The sequence below is a fragment of the Globicephala melas genome, chromosome 3 (assembly GCF_963455315.2).
Source record: "Globicephala melas chromosome 3, mGloMel1.2, whole genome shotgun sequence".
NCBI lineage: Eukaryota > Metazoa > Chordata > Mammalia > Artiodactyla > Delphinidae > Globicephala > Globicephala melas.
In genome coordinates, this window is record NC_083316.1 from 127,289,048 (window position 1) to 127,303,035 (window position 13,988).

Here is a 13,988-nt window from a genome sequence, read left to right on the forward strand (position 1 = left end):
ACTACTATTTGTCTGCTCTTCTGCTTAATCCGCAGACCCTCCTCAGGGAGCTCTCTGTCCACGTCCAGCCAACATACTGAGCTTCCTAGACCGCCTTGCTGTGCAGGGAGGCCGTGTGACATGTTTCTGGTCAATGACTTGTAGGCAGAAGTCCGTGCCTGGAAGCTTCTGAGGTAGCTTGTGAAAGGAAGGAGACTTTGCCCCTTGACCCTTTTTCTCGGATTGCAGGCATGAGACTAGAAGGAGGGCAGCAGGGGAGTGAAAGGCACCAGGAAGGCTGACGGGAGGAACGGGTTGCTTTGCAGAGAGAGATCAATGTGTTTGGAATCAAGCTTCTGTGACACACAGCAGTGTGCACTCCCTACGTGATATGTAGCCCTGCTCCTGGCCTTGCTGTTTACAGGAGCCAATCAGGTCCCTTTGGGGCTTATGCTGCTTTGGGTTAGGTATTGTCACTTTCTTTCTTTCTTTCTTTCTTTTTTTATTAATTTTTATTGGAGTACAGTTGCTTTACAATGTTGTGTTAGTTTCTGCTGTACAGCAAAGTGAATCAGCTGTACGTATACATATATCCCGTGTTTTTTGGATTTCTTTCCCATTTAGGTCACCACAGAGCACTGAGTAGAGTTCCCTGTGCTATATAGTAGTTTCTCATTAGTTATCTGTTTTATGGGTGTTCTGTCACTTTCAAGAGAAGAATTCAGATTTCTAGCTCTGAGGAGATCTTGTGTTTACTCAAGCAGGCGGCTAAACTTTTCTCGCGTCTCTGAGACAAGGTGAGCCCCAGTCATAGCTTTAAGAGAAAGGAGATGAAATTCATTACATGGCAGAGGAGAATCACCCCATGGCTTCAGAGAAACAGCAAAGCAGGACGAGAAAGGAAGAAAGTCACGGGAGAGGGCAAAGAGCAGCCTTAAGGAGAGCAGAAAACATGTCCTGGCTTTAGAAAGGAGCTGAAAGAGTGTCTGGGGCTGCTGTCTGGGTCACACGCATAATTCTGATGACTCTACAGCCAAGCTATGTAGGGAGGCTCCTCCAGTTTCTAGCAAGCTGCAGTTGGCCCTTACGCTTCTCAGGCATGTGAAGAACTGCATTCTTTCGGGAGCTGGGCCTCTCTCTTCTGGATTTTTCCACTCTCCTGGGGAGGGGCAGGGAGAAGATGGAGGGAGAATATGAATTCATGTGAGCATGCACAAACTTTAGAGTCAGAAAATCTGAATCGAAGTCCTGATTCTGCACCAGATTGCTGGGGATCTGGAGCAATGTATTTCATTTCTCTGGGACTCAGTTTCTTCCCATGTAAAACGGTCATGGTAATAGTCATCTCATAGAGTTGTTGCAAGGATTAGATGAGCTAGTGAAATGTAATATGAAAGAATTACATAAGGAGTAGCCATTGGGGGAAGCCAGGTAGAGGGTACATGGGATCTCTGCGTACTTTTGCTACTTCCTCTTCAGCTTCTTGTGAATCTAGGATGATTTCAAAATTAAAAGTTCTAAAAAAATTTTTTTTTAATTAATAGGAAGGAAGGAAAAGACGAAAATCTACCAGTCCTGGGTGTCGGGTTTTGTAGTTTCCTAGCGGTTGGGCAGTAGGAGCGAGGAGATGAGAGAATATGATGGGGACGGGAATGGATTCATTCATTAGCTTAATTAATTAGATCCCTATAATGCTCCTAGAGATATAAAAGTAAAGATTATAGAGCTTTTAAGTGACTGGTGACGGTGGGACTTTGTTTTCTTCGATTGTGGCTCTGCCCAGACTGGGCTGCGCGAAGCTTTGGGATTTTCCGGGGTTATGCTCTCACAGAGGCAGGTCAGCTATGTTGATCCCCTTTCACTGCTCCGGCCCTGCTACCCTTGCAACAGGCTGCCCAGCAGTCCCACCCGTCACAGCATTCCTCTCAGAAATGTGGTCAGAATCAGGACAAAAACAATACCTTGGCCCCTGAGTCTGTCTAGAACCTTCTCTAAGATACCAAGTCTCTCAGGCTCATGACCTCATCCCACCTCTCCTCCATCCCTGGAATAGATTAATAGCCTCTGGTGCTGGAGGACATTACATTAGCATGTAATGTGCTTAGCTCAGAGCCTGGCACATAGAAAGTGTACGTTAAACTCAAGCTATTATAGTGAATGGAAAGCATCAGGACAAGTCAGTACATGGCCCAGCCCTGCTGTAAGTTGCTGGTGACTTCCAATAAATCTCTCCGCCTCTCTGGATCAGTTCTTCCTCCTGTGAAAAAATGAAAGAGTTGAACCAGAGGTAGCCCCCTCTACTCTAAAGATCTCTGAAACCCTTGAGGGAAAGTCTAAGCCACTCCCTGCTAAGAAGCTGCCACGGCTTCGAAACACTGAGTTATCAATGCCTCAGTAAACTATACTTCCTCTAGGGAACTCCCAGCCCAAGAGGGAAGGCTGCTAAACGACAGAGAGCTTTTCAAGATATTTGGCTGGGGCTGTGCTGACTCAGAAGAAACAAACAGTACAATTCTCAGTCCTGAAGGTAACAAGAAGTCCCCTGCCAGTCCCCAGAGAGAAAGCCCGCTGTAAGCTCACGAAACAGGGCAGGGCTTTCATAGATTTCTAGAATGTCAATACTGGAAAATCTCTTAGGGAGTTTCTAGTTCAGGGGTTTTCAAGCCACATTCTGTGAGTGCTTTTGCAGTTCCACAAACTATTAATATTCATCTCCTTTTGTATACCTCAAGCTGTATTTAAAACTGTGACCAAAAAACAGCAAAGACACCAGTATCAGTCGTATCAGTCACCCATTAGATTTCAACACATCAGAAATGAAAATCCATTAGAATGTTGTGCCAGATTCTGCTGGTTGTCCCCTAAATCTACCCTTCCATTTTCTCTTTGTGGTGGAAACTACAGTTGGGTGGGTCCATGGCCACCCAGATTAAAGACTACATTTCCCAGCCTCCCTTGCAGCTAGGTAAAGGCCATGTAATGAAGTTTTGGTCAGTGGGATGTAAGTAATGGTTGTGAGTGCTACTTCTGGGTGTTTTTTTAGAGTGAAGAGGTATGCTTTTCTTCTTCCCTCTTCTCACTGGCTCTGATTTGGACATGATGGTGGAACTCAGTCAGCCATCTTGGACTTTGAATTGGAAGGCTCATGTTGAAGATAGTGGGCAAAAATAGAGAAGGAATCTTGTGTCTTTGACGATCACTGTGTTCTTACATTAAGTGCCTGGGCTGTTTACTCCCATACTTCATTTACATGAAAGAGACATAAACCTCTGTCATATTTAAGTCACTTTTATGTTGGAGTTTCTGCCTTTTGCAGCTAAACCTAATTCACACATTTATGTTCTCAGCGATTGACTTTACAATGCATTAGTAATACAATATTTGTATAGTTTACTTAATGATTCTAAGGAAAACACCAGTTGTAACTATCACTCATGTCAAGAAACAGAATTTTGCAGCCACACAGAAGACCTCCGTGTGCGCTGACTCAATGACAACTACCTCTTTGCTTGTAAAAGTGCCTCTATCCTGACTTTTATAGTAAACACTTCCATGTTGTAATAGTACCTTAAAAACATTGTGGTTAAAAACCACTTTTATCTGTAGTATATGGGATAAAGTTTAAGACTTTGTTTGACCAAAGTTTTCCTCTGGTCAAAAGTTAGAAAATAACTGAAATAGTTTGACCACCTCATTTTCCAGAGGGAGAATGTGAGGCTTCTCGGAAAAGGACTTTCTAGTATCAATCAGCAAGTTAGTGGCAGGGTGAACTAAGACCCGGGTTTCGCTGAAGCCTTACCGTTTCATTTTCCCAGTTCTTTCGAGGGGAAGGGACCCTCGATACAAGGTACCAGCCTTACCTAATTACTCAAGGATGGAAAAGATTTGCAAATATGGCCTGTCTAGTACAGGGCATTTCATCTTCCACCAGCACCAAACTTGGGTCTTTCCACGGAGATCGCAGGGTAGAGAGGCTGCCAGTGTTTCTTCCCAGATGGCTATGCATTGTAACCTAAAAGGATGCATCAGCAAAGATGGAGTCATAGACACAGAGCCACACAATGGGTATGCTAATTGGATGAAGTGATCTTCTCAGCATTTCTCAGAACCCAGTGTGGGGCATCTCTCCTGTGGTGCCGTGTGCACCCACCCTGATACACAGAGGCCCTCAGACAGCACTGTGGTTAAGTATGACGCTGAGTCTCTGAGACCAAGAGAAGTGAGATGCAGAGATGCAGGCTGGAGCACACCTGAGCTCTTCTGCCATATTCACTCAACTGTTATGACCTGCATGGGGCTACCCCCAAGTCAGAATTCCAGGAGAATCCCTCCTGCTCATGAAGGTCAATTATGTTATTTTGTGAAAGGTGCCCATTGTGCTTTCAGGTAGGACCTGGCAGCGTCCAAGATCTCACACTGGCCAGATTCCACAGCCCTCTCTCTCCTAGATTCTTGGACGTTTAAGGGTAGGCCTGTTGGCTTCTGTCTTATCCTGTGGATTAAAATTAGCAATCAACGTTTAGCAAAGTTGTTATTATATATTCCGTGATTGGGGGTAGGGTTGTGTTCTGAGGACTCAAAGTTTGGGAAACAATGCACACTTTCTCCACTTCTGGAAAATTCACGAAGTATGGCATTAGCATATTGAAGGCTCTGTGAATTCCCACAGTAGAGAATTTTGCTTGATTTTGACTGACCTAGCATTTCCCAAACTTTTTCAACTTTTGGATCTCGTGTTTCACTAACACCGTTCTGCCTAGAACAGTTTGGCAAGTGATGCTCAGACCCTTTGGTGGGTAAAGGATGCATTAAAACACATGTATCACATATACAACAGGGCTGGACAACCACCTTTCTGGCCCAGGTAGCCCATCTTTCTGGAAAAGTACTGAATTATCCCATACTCTGTAAAAACCCATTCCTAATAGACCCAAGAAGCAGTTGTGGAACTGACCTAAACCTGCCCAGTCTGGGGTGGGTTCCCGGGGGAAAGCTGCCTTGGCCGCACAGCCTGGCACCTGGCTTGTTGTACCAAGATCCCTGGCCAGCCGGCAGCCACCCAGTGTGTGTCTAGGCTTGTTTTTCCTTCCTCTCCCTGCTCTTCTTAGAACACGGCTGAATGGCTCCAGTCTCTCGGCCCTTCTCCCAGCCAACACTGGACCCCTCCAAGTCTGGCCAGCTCCTCTCCCACCGCCTTGATAAACACCCCCTCCAAGCTGGGAACCACAGCACTGGGCTGTTTTTCTCCCTCCTGCACCCCAGGAAGCCTCCCCTTTGCCTGGGCTTCCTTCCAGGGGCCTTGGCTGCCAACCCATTTTAAACTCATCCTCAGCCCAGTCACCTGAAGAAAAAGAGGCTCACAGGAGACCCAAGATGAAAGAGTGTTTAATACTGCGGCTTTTTGAGTTTTGTTTTTAGCGGGAAACATTATTTTTAAAACAAATTATCGTGAAGAATTTACCAGTTTATAGGACAGATAAATAAGGACATTTATGGCAGACTTGTTTATTCCGGCAAAACATGGGAAAGAAATGAAATGACCATTCGTAGGGAATGGGTTTAATAAGATTATGGTGAAGTCATACAATGGAATATTATGCAGCCACCTAACAGCATGAGGCAATTCCCAACAATAATCACAAAAGTCCTAGGAAAATCCTTACTTTATATGGAAACTATTTGGTTAATAACTTAATGTTAGGGCAAAAATGAAGATTACTACTCACATTGTTATAAGGCACCAACTCCTAATCAAACTTGTCTGATATTTTTATGGTACTTAAATATGATGACCAAACATCCCACTTCACCCAGAACTGAGGGGTTTCCCAGCATACCAGACTTTAAGTAGTAAAACTGAAAAAAATCTCAGGCAAGAAGATGAGTTGTTCACCCTATACTTAGCACAAATTAAGACTATTTTAGAAAGAATAAGATGATTACGAATTTTAGCCCCCAGTATATTCACAAATGAAATCGAACCAGTATTTGCACTATAACTAGGAGGACAAAACTATGTGGATTGATATGAAACATGCAATCATTTCAAGATGTTGTGAAACGTATGGAAAAAAAAAGCCAAAGTACAAAACACACCGTGCTAACTATGTTCCCATGTTCTATGTGTTCTCTCTTTTGTTTTCCCTAAAGGTCAGGGTAGGAGAGCAGTAAGGGGTGTGTCCGTATAAGATAAAAATGAAGTTTGTGACTTCTTGTCTATTTCTGTACCCCATTGCAAGAAAATGGCTGGACTGATTCATACCAAATTTTGAGAATATACTTGGGATGGTCTGACTTAAAATATAGTTTGTTTGGCATATGGAAATTTTATTCTAGGGGTCCTGGGGAGATAAGCAGTCATTCTCCAGAGAAGCTGACTCTAGTTAAATAAGAGAGGCCCACATAGTCACCAACTGGAAAAGATGCCCCAGATGGGTTCGGGTCCACTGACAGAGAAAGCAAAGAGTGGTTTCCAGTGAATATCCAAAATAAAGGGTCACAAGGTAGACTCTTCAAATGGAAGGCCTCGGTGTACAAGCTGCTTCCCACGTGGGGGATGGAATCAGATGTCCATGTGTGTAAGGATGGTTAACGATTCTTCGGAGTGGAGCCGCTCTTTTGGATCTTAAAGCTTACATTTGCAGACTATTTCTGAAAGATGATTATGAAATTGATAATAATCAGTGTCCCTGAGGAGAACCACAGATCTAAGATAAACTGGATGTTTATTTTTCATTGTGTATCCTTTTGAACTGTTGGCAGTATTTTCCATGTTTGTATATCAAATTTTTTTTCTTTTAATTTATGAGATACTTCAAGCATACAAAGAAGGTATAGAGGATATTAAAGTTAGTATCTTTGTATGTAACTGCTGTCTTTGACGAATCTTGATGTTTTGCCATATATGGTTGTATTGAGAAACCTACAGTTCTCGTCCTGTGTCTTTCTCCTTTACTGCCACACAGAACACTCTGACACTTCTGGTCACCACATGTGTATGTGTTTTCCCCACAGCAAGCAATTCTGGGTGTCCTACAATTTAACTCAATTCCGACACTCCCTACATGGAGATAGCATCAGATCCCACAGGTTAAGGACTCAGTCCCAAGACACTCCCCCTACTCAGATGTCACTTGCAAATAGTAGGTCCCCAGGTCACACCCAACTTCTGACTTGGCTACAAATAGGAGGTTCCCATGACCTCCTCCCATTTGGATTTGATTATTTGCTAGAACAGCTCACAGAACTCAAGGGAACCCTTACTTACGTTTACCAGTTTACTAAAGGAAATGGTAAAAGATACACTTGAACAGCCAGATGAAGAGATACATAGGGGTGAGGTCTGGGAGGGTTCCAGGTGCAAGAGCAAGGTTCTGTCCCCATGGAATTGGGGTGTACCACCCTCCTGGTACATGGATGCGTTCACCAACCTGAAAGCTCTTTGAACCTTAATTCTTTTGGATTTTCTACATAGATAATCATGTCATCTGCAAACAAAGAGAGTTGTGTTTTTTTTAAAACAAAGACAGTTTTATTTCTTCCTTCACAATCTGTATACCTTTTATTTCCTTTTCTTGCCTTATTGTATTACAAGAACTTCCAGTAAAATGTTGAAAAGCAGTGATGAGAGGGGACATCCTTCCCTTGTGCCCCATCTTAGTGAGACAGCATTGAGTTTCTCACTATTAAGTATGATGTTAGCTCTACGTTTTTTTGTAGATATTCTTTATCAAGTGAGGATACTGAGAGTTTTTAATCACAAATGACTGTTGGATTTTGTCAAATGTTCTTTGCGCATCTATTGCTATGATCAAGTGATTTTTCTTTTTTAGCCTATTGATGTGAAAGATTACATTAATTGATTTTCGAATGTTGAACCAGCCTTGCATACCTATAATGGTATAAAATTCTTTTTACGCAGTGTTGGATTCGATCTCCTAATATTTTGTTGAGGATTTTATGTCTATGTTCATAAGGTCTATGGTTTTGTTTTCTTGCAGAGTCTTTGTCTGGTTTTGGTATTAGGGTAATGCTGGCCTCATAGTATGAGTTAGGAAATATTTCTTCTGTTTCTATCCCCTGAGCGAGATTGTAGAGAATTGGTAGAGTTTCTTCCTTACGTTTGGTAGAACACATAGTTAATCTTAACAGATAAGAGGATCAGTCTTGCTAGAAAGGTGCTAGGGGCCTGGAGCCCTACCATCTACTCCTTTTCCCCCTGACATACCTGTAGGAACCTTAGGTTTCCATAGAATACAGTTTGAAATCACTGATCTAGACCATGGATTGATAAAATTTCTCTGTAAAGGGCAAGATAGTAAACATTTTAGGCTTCACGGGCCATATGGTCCCTGTTGCAACTATTCAACTCAGCCATTGTAGTGCAGAAGCAGCCACAGATAACACATACATTTGAGATGAAAATGTGTCTATGAACTATTTAGTGAAAGAAGCAGGTTACAAAACATCAATACTAATAAAATGGTTAAACCGCTTACTGAGTGCTTCCTACACATCAGCCACTGTGCTAAATGATTTATGTGGATTACCTTGTTTAATTTTCAGAACTACCCTACAATATAAAGGCAATGATCTCCAATTCACTGATGGGGAAACAGAGATCTAGGTGGGTTAAATAACTTGCCAGTAACATATGGAGTGGGGATTTAAACCCATGCAGTCTAACTCCAGAGCCTGAGCTTTGAAATGCTACAGTATATTGCCTTTTATGTTTACTTACATATATTTACATGAGCCTAAAAAGGATCCGGAAGGAAATACACCAGAAAGTTAAGTGGACTCTCTTTGTCATGTAGAGATTATAATGAGGGGAGTGATTTATAAATAAGATTGTTTCACTTTTTGCTAATTATTCTGTATCATCATCGAAAGTTAGATATTTCCACTAGTAATATAACAACACCACCAAATGAGGCAGAAGGACTTTTTCTTTCTAAAGACCCGTCCAGTTCTAACATTCTGGAATTCCTCAAGGCCTCTGCCATCTCCAGAGTTTGGTCGGAGGAAGAGGCACAGGCCTGGGGCGATAGTGGGAAGGTCTGGGGAGCTTGTCCCTCTGCCCTGGAGGGCACTTGAAGCTCTTAGAGATTCCAGGCTGCTCCGCCAGCCTCTAGCCTTCCACCTCTCCCTCTAGCCCTTCCTACCATCTCAATGGCTTTTCTGGTCTCTCTAATTACCAGGCACACGGAGGGAACCACAGCTTCTGCTTAGACCAAAAAAAGAAGTTAGGGGGCTTCCCTGGTGGCGCAGTGGTTGAGAGTCCGCCTGCCGATGCAGGGGACACGGGTTCGTGCCCCGGTCCGGGAGGATCCCACGTGCCGCGAAGTGGCTGGGCCCGTGAGCCATGGCCGCGTGAGCCTGCGCGTCCGGAGCCTGTGCTCCGCAACGGGAGAGGCCACAACAGCGAGAGGCCCACTTACCGAAAAAAAAAAAAGAAAAAGGAGTTAGATACTCACAAATGGCTGCCTCAGAGAGCATGGTTTCCAAATTGGACCCTGGGAGGGGCAGTGACTGAGCAGGATAGGGGCCAGGTCTGATTTGGGGGTGTGGCCTGACCAGGCAGCCTCAGTCTCCGTTTATGGAGCCATCGGATTCAGGGACCCACTCCCCAAAATGTAAAAGTGAGTGCCAGCACTGACCAGGCACGTGCCACACGCACACGCGCATGCTAGGTGCTTTATGGGCCTTAGCTGTGAAGAAGGTACCATCCAGGGCGGAGCCACAGTTCCCCGATGAGGAGAGATTGCGTAACCTGCCCAGGTTCCCCTGTGTGAGGACCTCGTGCTCTCTGGACTCAGCCCAGCTCCTCTGTGCTGCTCCGGGAACCGTGTGAACGGGCCTAGGAGTGGTGGGAGCCCGGGGCTGCCTGGCCTTTTCGTGTTTTCTCGCCTTCCACTATCAAAAGGGCATCAACGAGGACTTCCCTGGTGGTCCCGTGGTTAAGACTCCATGCTTCCACTGCAGGGGGCACTAGTTCCATCCCTGGTTGGGGAACTGAGATCCTGCATGCTGTGAGGTATGGCCAAAAAAAAAAAATGGGAGGAGGGGCATCAACGAAGAGGCTAGTGACCAGGTGGTCTGATAACGCCAGCTCCATCCCTGAGGAAGTGGTGGGCCAGGGAGGGGGGTAGGGATGGGAAGGGGAGAGCGAGTTCTGCCTCTGAGAAGCCACCATGGGGAGGGGCTGGACTGATGCCCCGGGTGTCAGGATGAACCCAGCCCCAGTCGTGAGAGACGTGCCAGGGAGGTGAGGGTGGGCTCAACGCCAGAACTTTCCCCCAGATTGCTGTCCAGAGCGGAGCCAGCTGCTTGTGGCATTCCCTCGCAGGGGTAGTGTGCAGGCCGAGGCTTGGGACCCCGCTGTCGGGTGTAGGGGGGCGTGGATGTGGACATGGGGCTGGATGACCAGCCAGGCCTTCTTTTCAAAGATCCTGCAATGATAGCAGCTGCCAAGCTGAGCACTCGCCATGTGCGTATATCACTCTGAGAAGAAGGCGTAGTTATTATTCTTATTTTACAGATGAGAAAACTGAGATCCTGGACAGTTAAGCGACTTGCCCAAATTCACGCAACTGGGAAACAGCCAGGCTGGCACTGAACCCATCCGTTTGTCTGCAGAGCCTGCATTCTTATCTGAGATCCAGCTGGCTTCTAGCTGCCTGGGGATTTGTGGTCCTAAAAGGATTAGGATACTAGGAGCCCCTGATGAGCAGGCTGATGGGGGATAGCATCCTTATTTCCAGAGGCTTTGATCTTTTCTTTCAAGGCTCCAACTGGCAGTCATGAGATTTGCAGACTTTTCCCTTCTTGGGAGGCAGATTAGGAGACTCGCCTCATCCACTTAAACTAAGTGGCCACAGCCCCTAAAGACATGGAAACCTAAAAGCAGCTCTGCCGGGCACTCCCCAGAAATTACAGACTCGTGCTTTGAAGAGACTGTCCCTAATTAAAGGAGGGTGCCACCAAGAGGGCTGTGACCTGAACAACCACTGCTCTCCTCCACGCAGCACAGCGCTTGAGGGTCCATTTTTCCTTTTCAGAGTCTGCAGGGTTGAAAGGACCTAGATGCAAAGACTTCCAACTTCCAGTTTTCAAACTTCAAATTGTATAATTGTGAAACGTTTTGTTCGAAAAGCTTGATTTGTGGAATGCCACCATCAAGCATTAGGCATGTGATGATCTTAAGTCCCACCATAGCCACCTGAGGTAGGTACATTATGATCCCCATTTTACATATGTGGAAACTGACTTGCACAAAAGAATCAGTTACTCGCCCAAGGTCATGCAGTTATTAAGTGGGGGAGGTGGAATTTGAATCCAGATCTGCTCAAGTCCAGATCGTGGCTGAATACCTCTGGGCTCGGTAGGTAAAACCATACGTTGAGCTGCTTTGGTTTGGCATCTGGGACTGTCCCCCGGTGCCCTGTGGAGCCCTTGGGGAACCTGGCCAGCACCAGACAGCAGTTTGAAAAACTGGAAACAAGTCCAGTGTCCATCAACAGTTGAATGAATAACACTTTGTGGTATGGCCATGCAATGGAATACTACTCAGTGATAGGAAGTGAGTATCTAATCACTGATACCTCAGTAACATGGGTAAATTTCAAAGTCACTGTGCTGAGCGGAAAAAGCCAGACAAAAACGAGTACATTCTGTATGATTGTTATTTAAATAAAAGTCTAGGAACTGCAAACTAATTGACAGTAGCAGAAAGCAGATGGTGGTTGCTAGAGGGGGGAGGGAGGGGTGGAAGGATTTCCCAGGGGCCTGAGGGGACTTTCCCAGGTGATAAATGTCATCACTCTGTTGATTGTGGTTATGGTTTACATGAGCGTGTATGTGTATCTTTAAAAATTACATATAGGCTTAAATTGTGTACAGTTTATTGAATGAAATTATACCTCATTAAAGCTGTTAAAAACAAAAACACTTAAAAGTCAAAAACTTGTCCTTAACAGGAGGCAGGGACAGGAGATGACTTGCTCAAGCTCACTCAGAGCAGACGGGCTCCCTCTGCAGCCCACCCGGTCACGGGCGATGGACCCTCTCCCGAGTTCATGGGGGCTGTGAGGCTTCTCTCCAGCCCTGGGAATGTCAGCACTGGACACGGTAAGGCTTTGGCCACAGGGTGGGGTGGTCGACAGAGGCCAAGGAGCCGGGAACAGTGAGCCCCAGGGGGGGCTCCAGGCTGCTGTACTCACACCAGGGACCTTTGACAAAAACATAACCCTGCTGAAAGGATCAGACTAGGTGATCTCCACCTCTGTGAGATTAACTCAACAAATGCCCCCTGCACACCTACCACGTTTCTGGGTCTGTCCTGGTCCGCTGGCTTACAGGGACCAGATGAAGATGAATGACATGAACGCAAGGGCAGGACACACAATAAATGCCCCCCAGATGGCAGCCATTACACATCCATCAAATATCCCCTCAGTGCCTGTTCTGTGCGCTGAGGGAATAGATAGATACGTGGCCTGATCCTTGAGGACAGGAAAGACACGTGGACGAAAAGCTTTGCCTCAGCCCCGAAGCTAGTGGGATAAATGCTGTGAGGGCCAAGAGGAGAAATAAATTACTTCCAGTTGTGGAGAGGTTTCATGCAGGCTGTGGTATGCAAGGGAAGAAAAGGAATTTGTACATGGCGACAGGCGGGGCTGGGGAGGTAGGCAGAGATCATGCCATTTCGGGGCAGCATAAACAAACGCAAGGCACCTGGGAGACACAGGAGGCGCGGTGGCTGCAGGGGGCGCTGGAAAAGCTGGGCAGGTGGGCTGGGGTCAGGTGCTGGGGAGAGCACCTGGGTGACAGGTGGACACATCTGCTCCTCCCTGCCACACCCTGCTGTGTGGTCTCATTTGCTCCAGCTGCTTGGGGCCTTGGCCTCCGCTGGAAACCTGGATTCCAGCGGGGGGTGGGGGGTAAGAGAAGAGTCAAAGGAAAGGAACTCCTCCAATGACCACTCGGCCCAAGACACCAGTGTCTTTACCCTTGGGCATTCCCAGTGGGCCAGACAGCCTGAACCAGGTCTCCTGGGAAGCTGTGAAAATGGAAAAACTCAAGTTTGTACTCCCAGCGCCCACAGAAACTGTCTTCAGTGTCTCCGTGGATGGTCAGAGCCAAAGAACACTGCCATCTTGTGGCCAAGGACCCTAGATACCATGAGGGCAGGGAGAGTCCCTGTGCCCCAAGGGACCACAAAGGCAGAAATGGGCGAGACTTGTTTTAATACTCTAATAATGGGACCCAAATTATGCTCGCATACAGCTCAGAGTTGGCAAAGTTTCCAACTCTTAACGTAAGGCCCCTGAGGTACAGATATGGTACGTTGTGCAGGTGAGAAAACTGCCTCTGGGAGAGATGAGGTGACTGGTCCAAGGTCACAGGTCGCCAAAGGCAGAGCTGGGTCTCATCCCAGGTCCAGCAGCGCTGGTCCCCAGTCACTGCCCAGTAGATGGTCAAAGCAGTGATTCTCAACGTGTGGTCCCCAAGACCTTTCAGAAGGAACACAAGGTCAAAACTATTCACACAGATGCCTTTTTCTCTTTTTCTTACAATCATGCAGTGAAGTTTCCAGAATCTAAGTGCTGTGCAATGACCTCATCTCGCCCTGATGGCTAATGGGATATATGCTTGCGTATTCTTGTGTTTCAGAAATTCCTGTTTTAATTTCTGTTATGGCATAACCCGCATAACCATAAGCTCTTTGAGATACTCAGTAATTTTTAAGAGTGTAAAAGGGTCCTGGGATGAAACAGTTTGAGAGCTGCTGGCTTAAAGAAATATTTTTAAAAAATAAGTAAAGCTGTACAAACTAAAACATTTCCCTTTGTTTTGATATAATTGCATCAACTCTGTAAGGCACTAACTTTTAGGCTGACTGGAATTCTAATTGCCATTTCTACAGATCTTTGATTAATTAAATACAGACAAAAAGGTATGTGAATAGAGAATGTTCACTGAGTGATTACTAACTGACAAGCACTATC

At 45.8% G+C, this 13,988-nt stretch overlaps 1 protein-coding gene across 4 annotated transcripts in view; it reads left to right on the plus strand.

Annotated features, from left to right (window-relative positions):
- The window catches only part of LOC115840788 (ras GTPase-activating protein-binding protein 1), a 354,642-nt gene that overhangs the window by 273,896 nt on the left and 66,758 nt on the right, over positions 1–13,988 (plus strand). Inside the window, exon 1 of one of the 4 annotated variants that reach the window (XM_060296493.2) lies at positions 11,958–12,108. The exons of the other annotated variants lie outside the window; for them this stretch is intronic. Coding sequence (XP_060152476.2) covers positions 12,057–12,108 — 52 coding nt within the window. The 5' untranslated portion in view covers positions 11,958–12,056. Of the gene's footprint in view, positions 1–11,957; positions 12,109–13,988 lie in introns of those variants that run through there. 4 annotated transcript variants of the gene reach the window in all.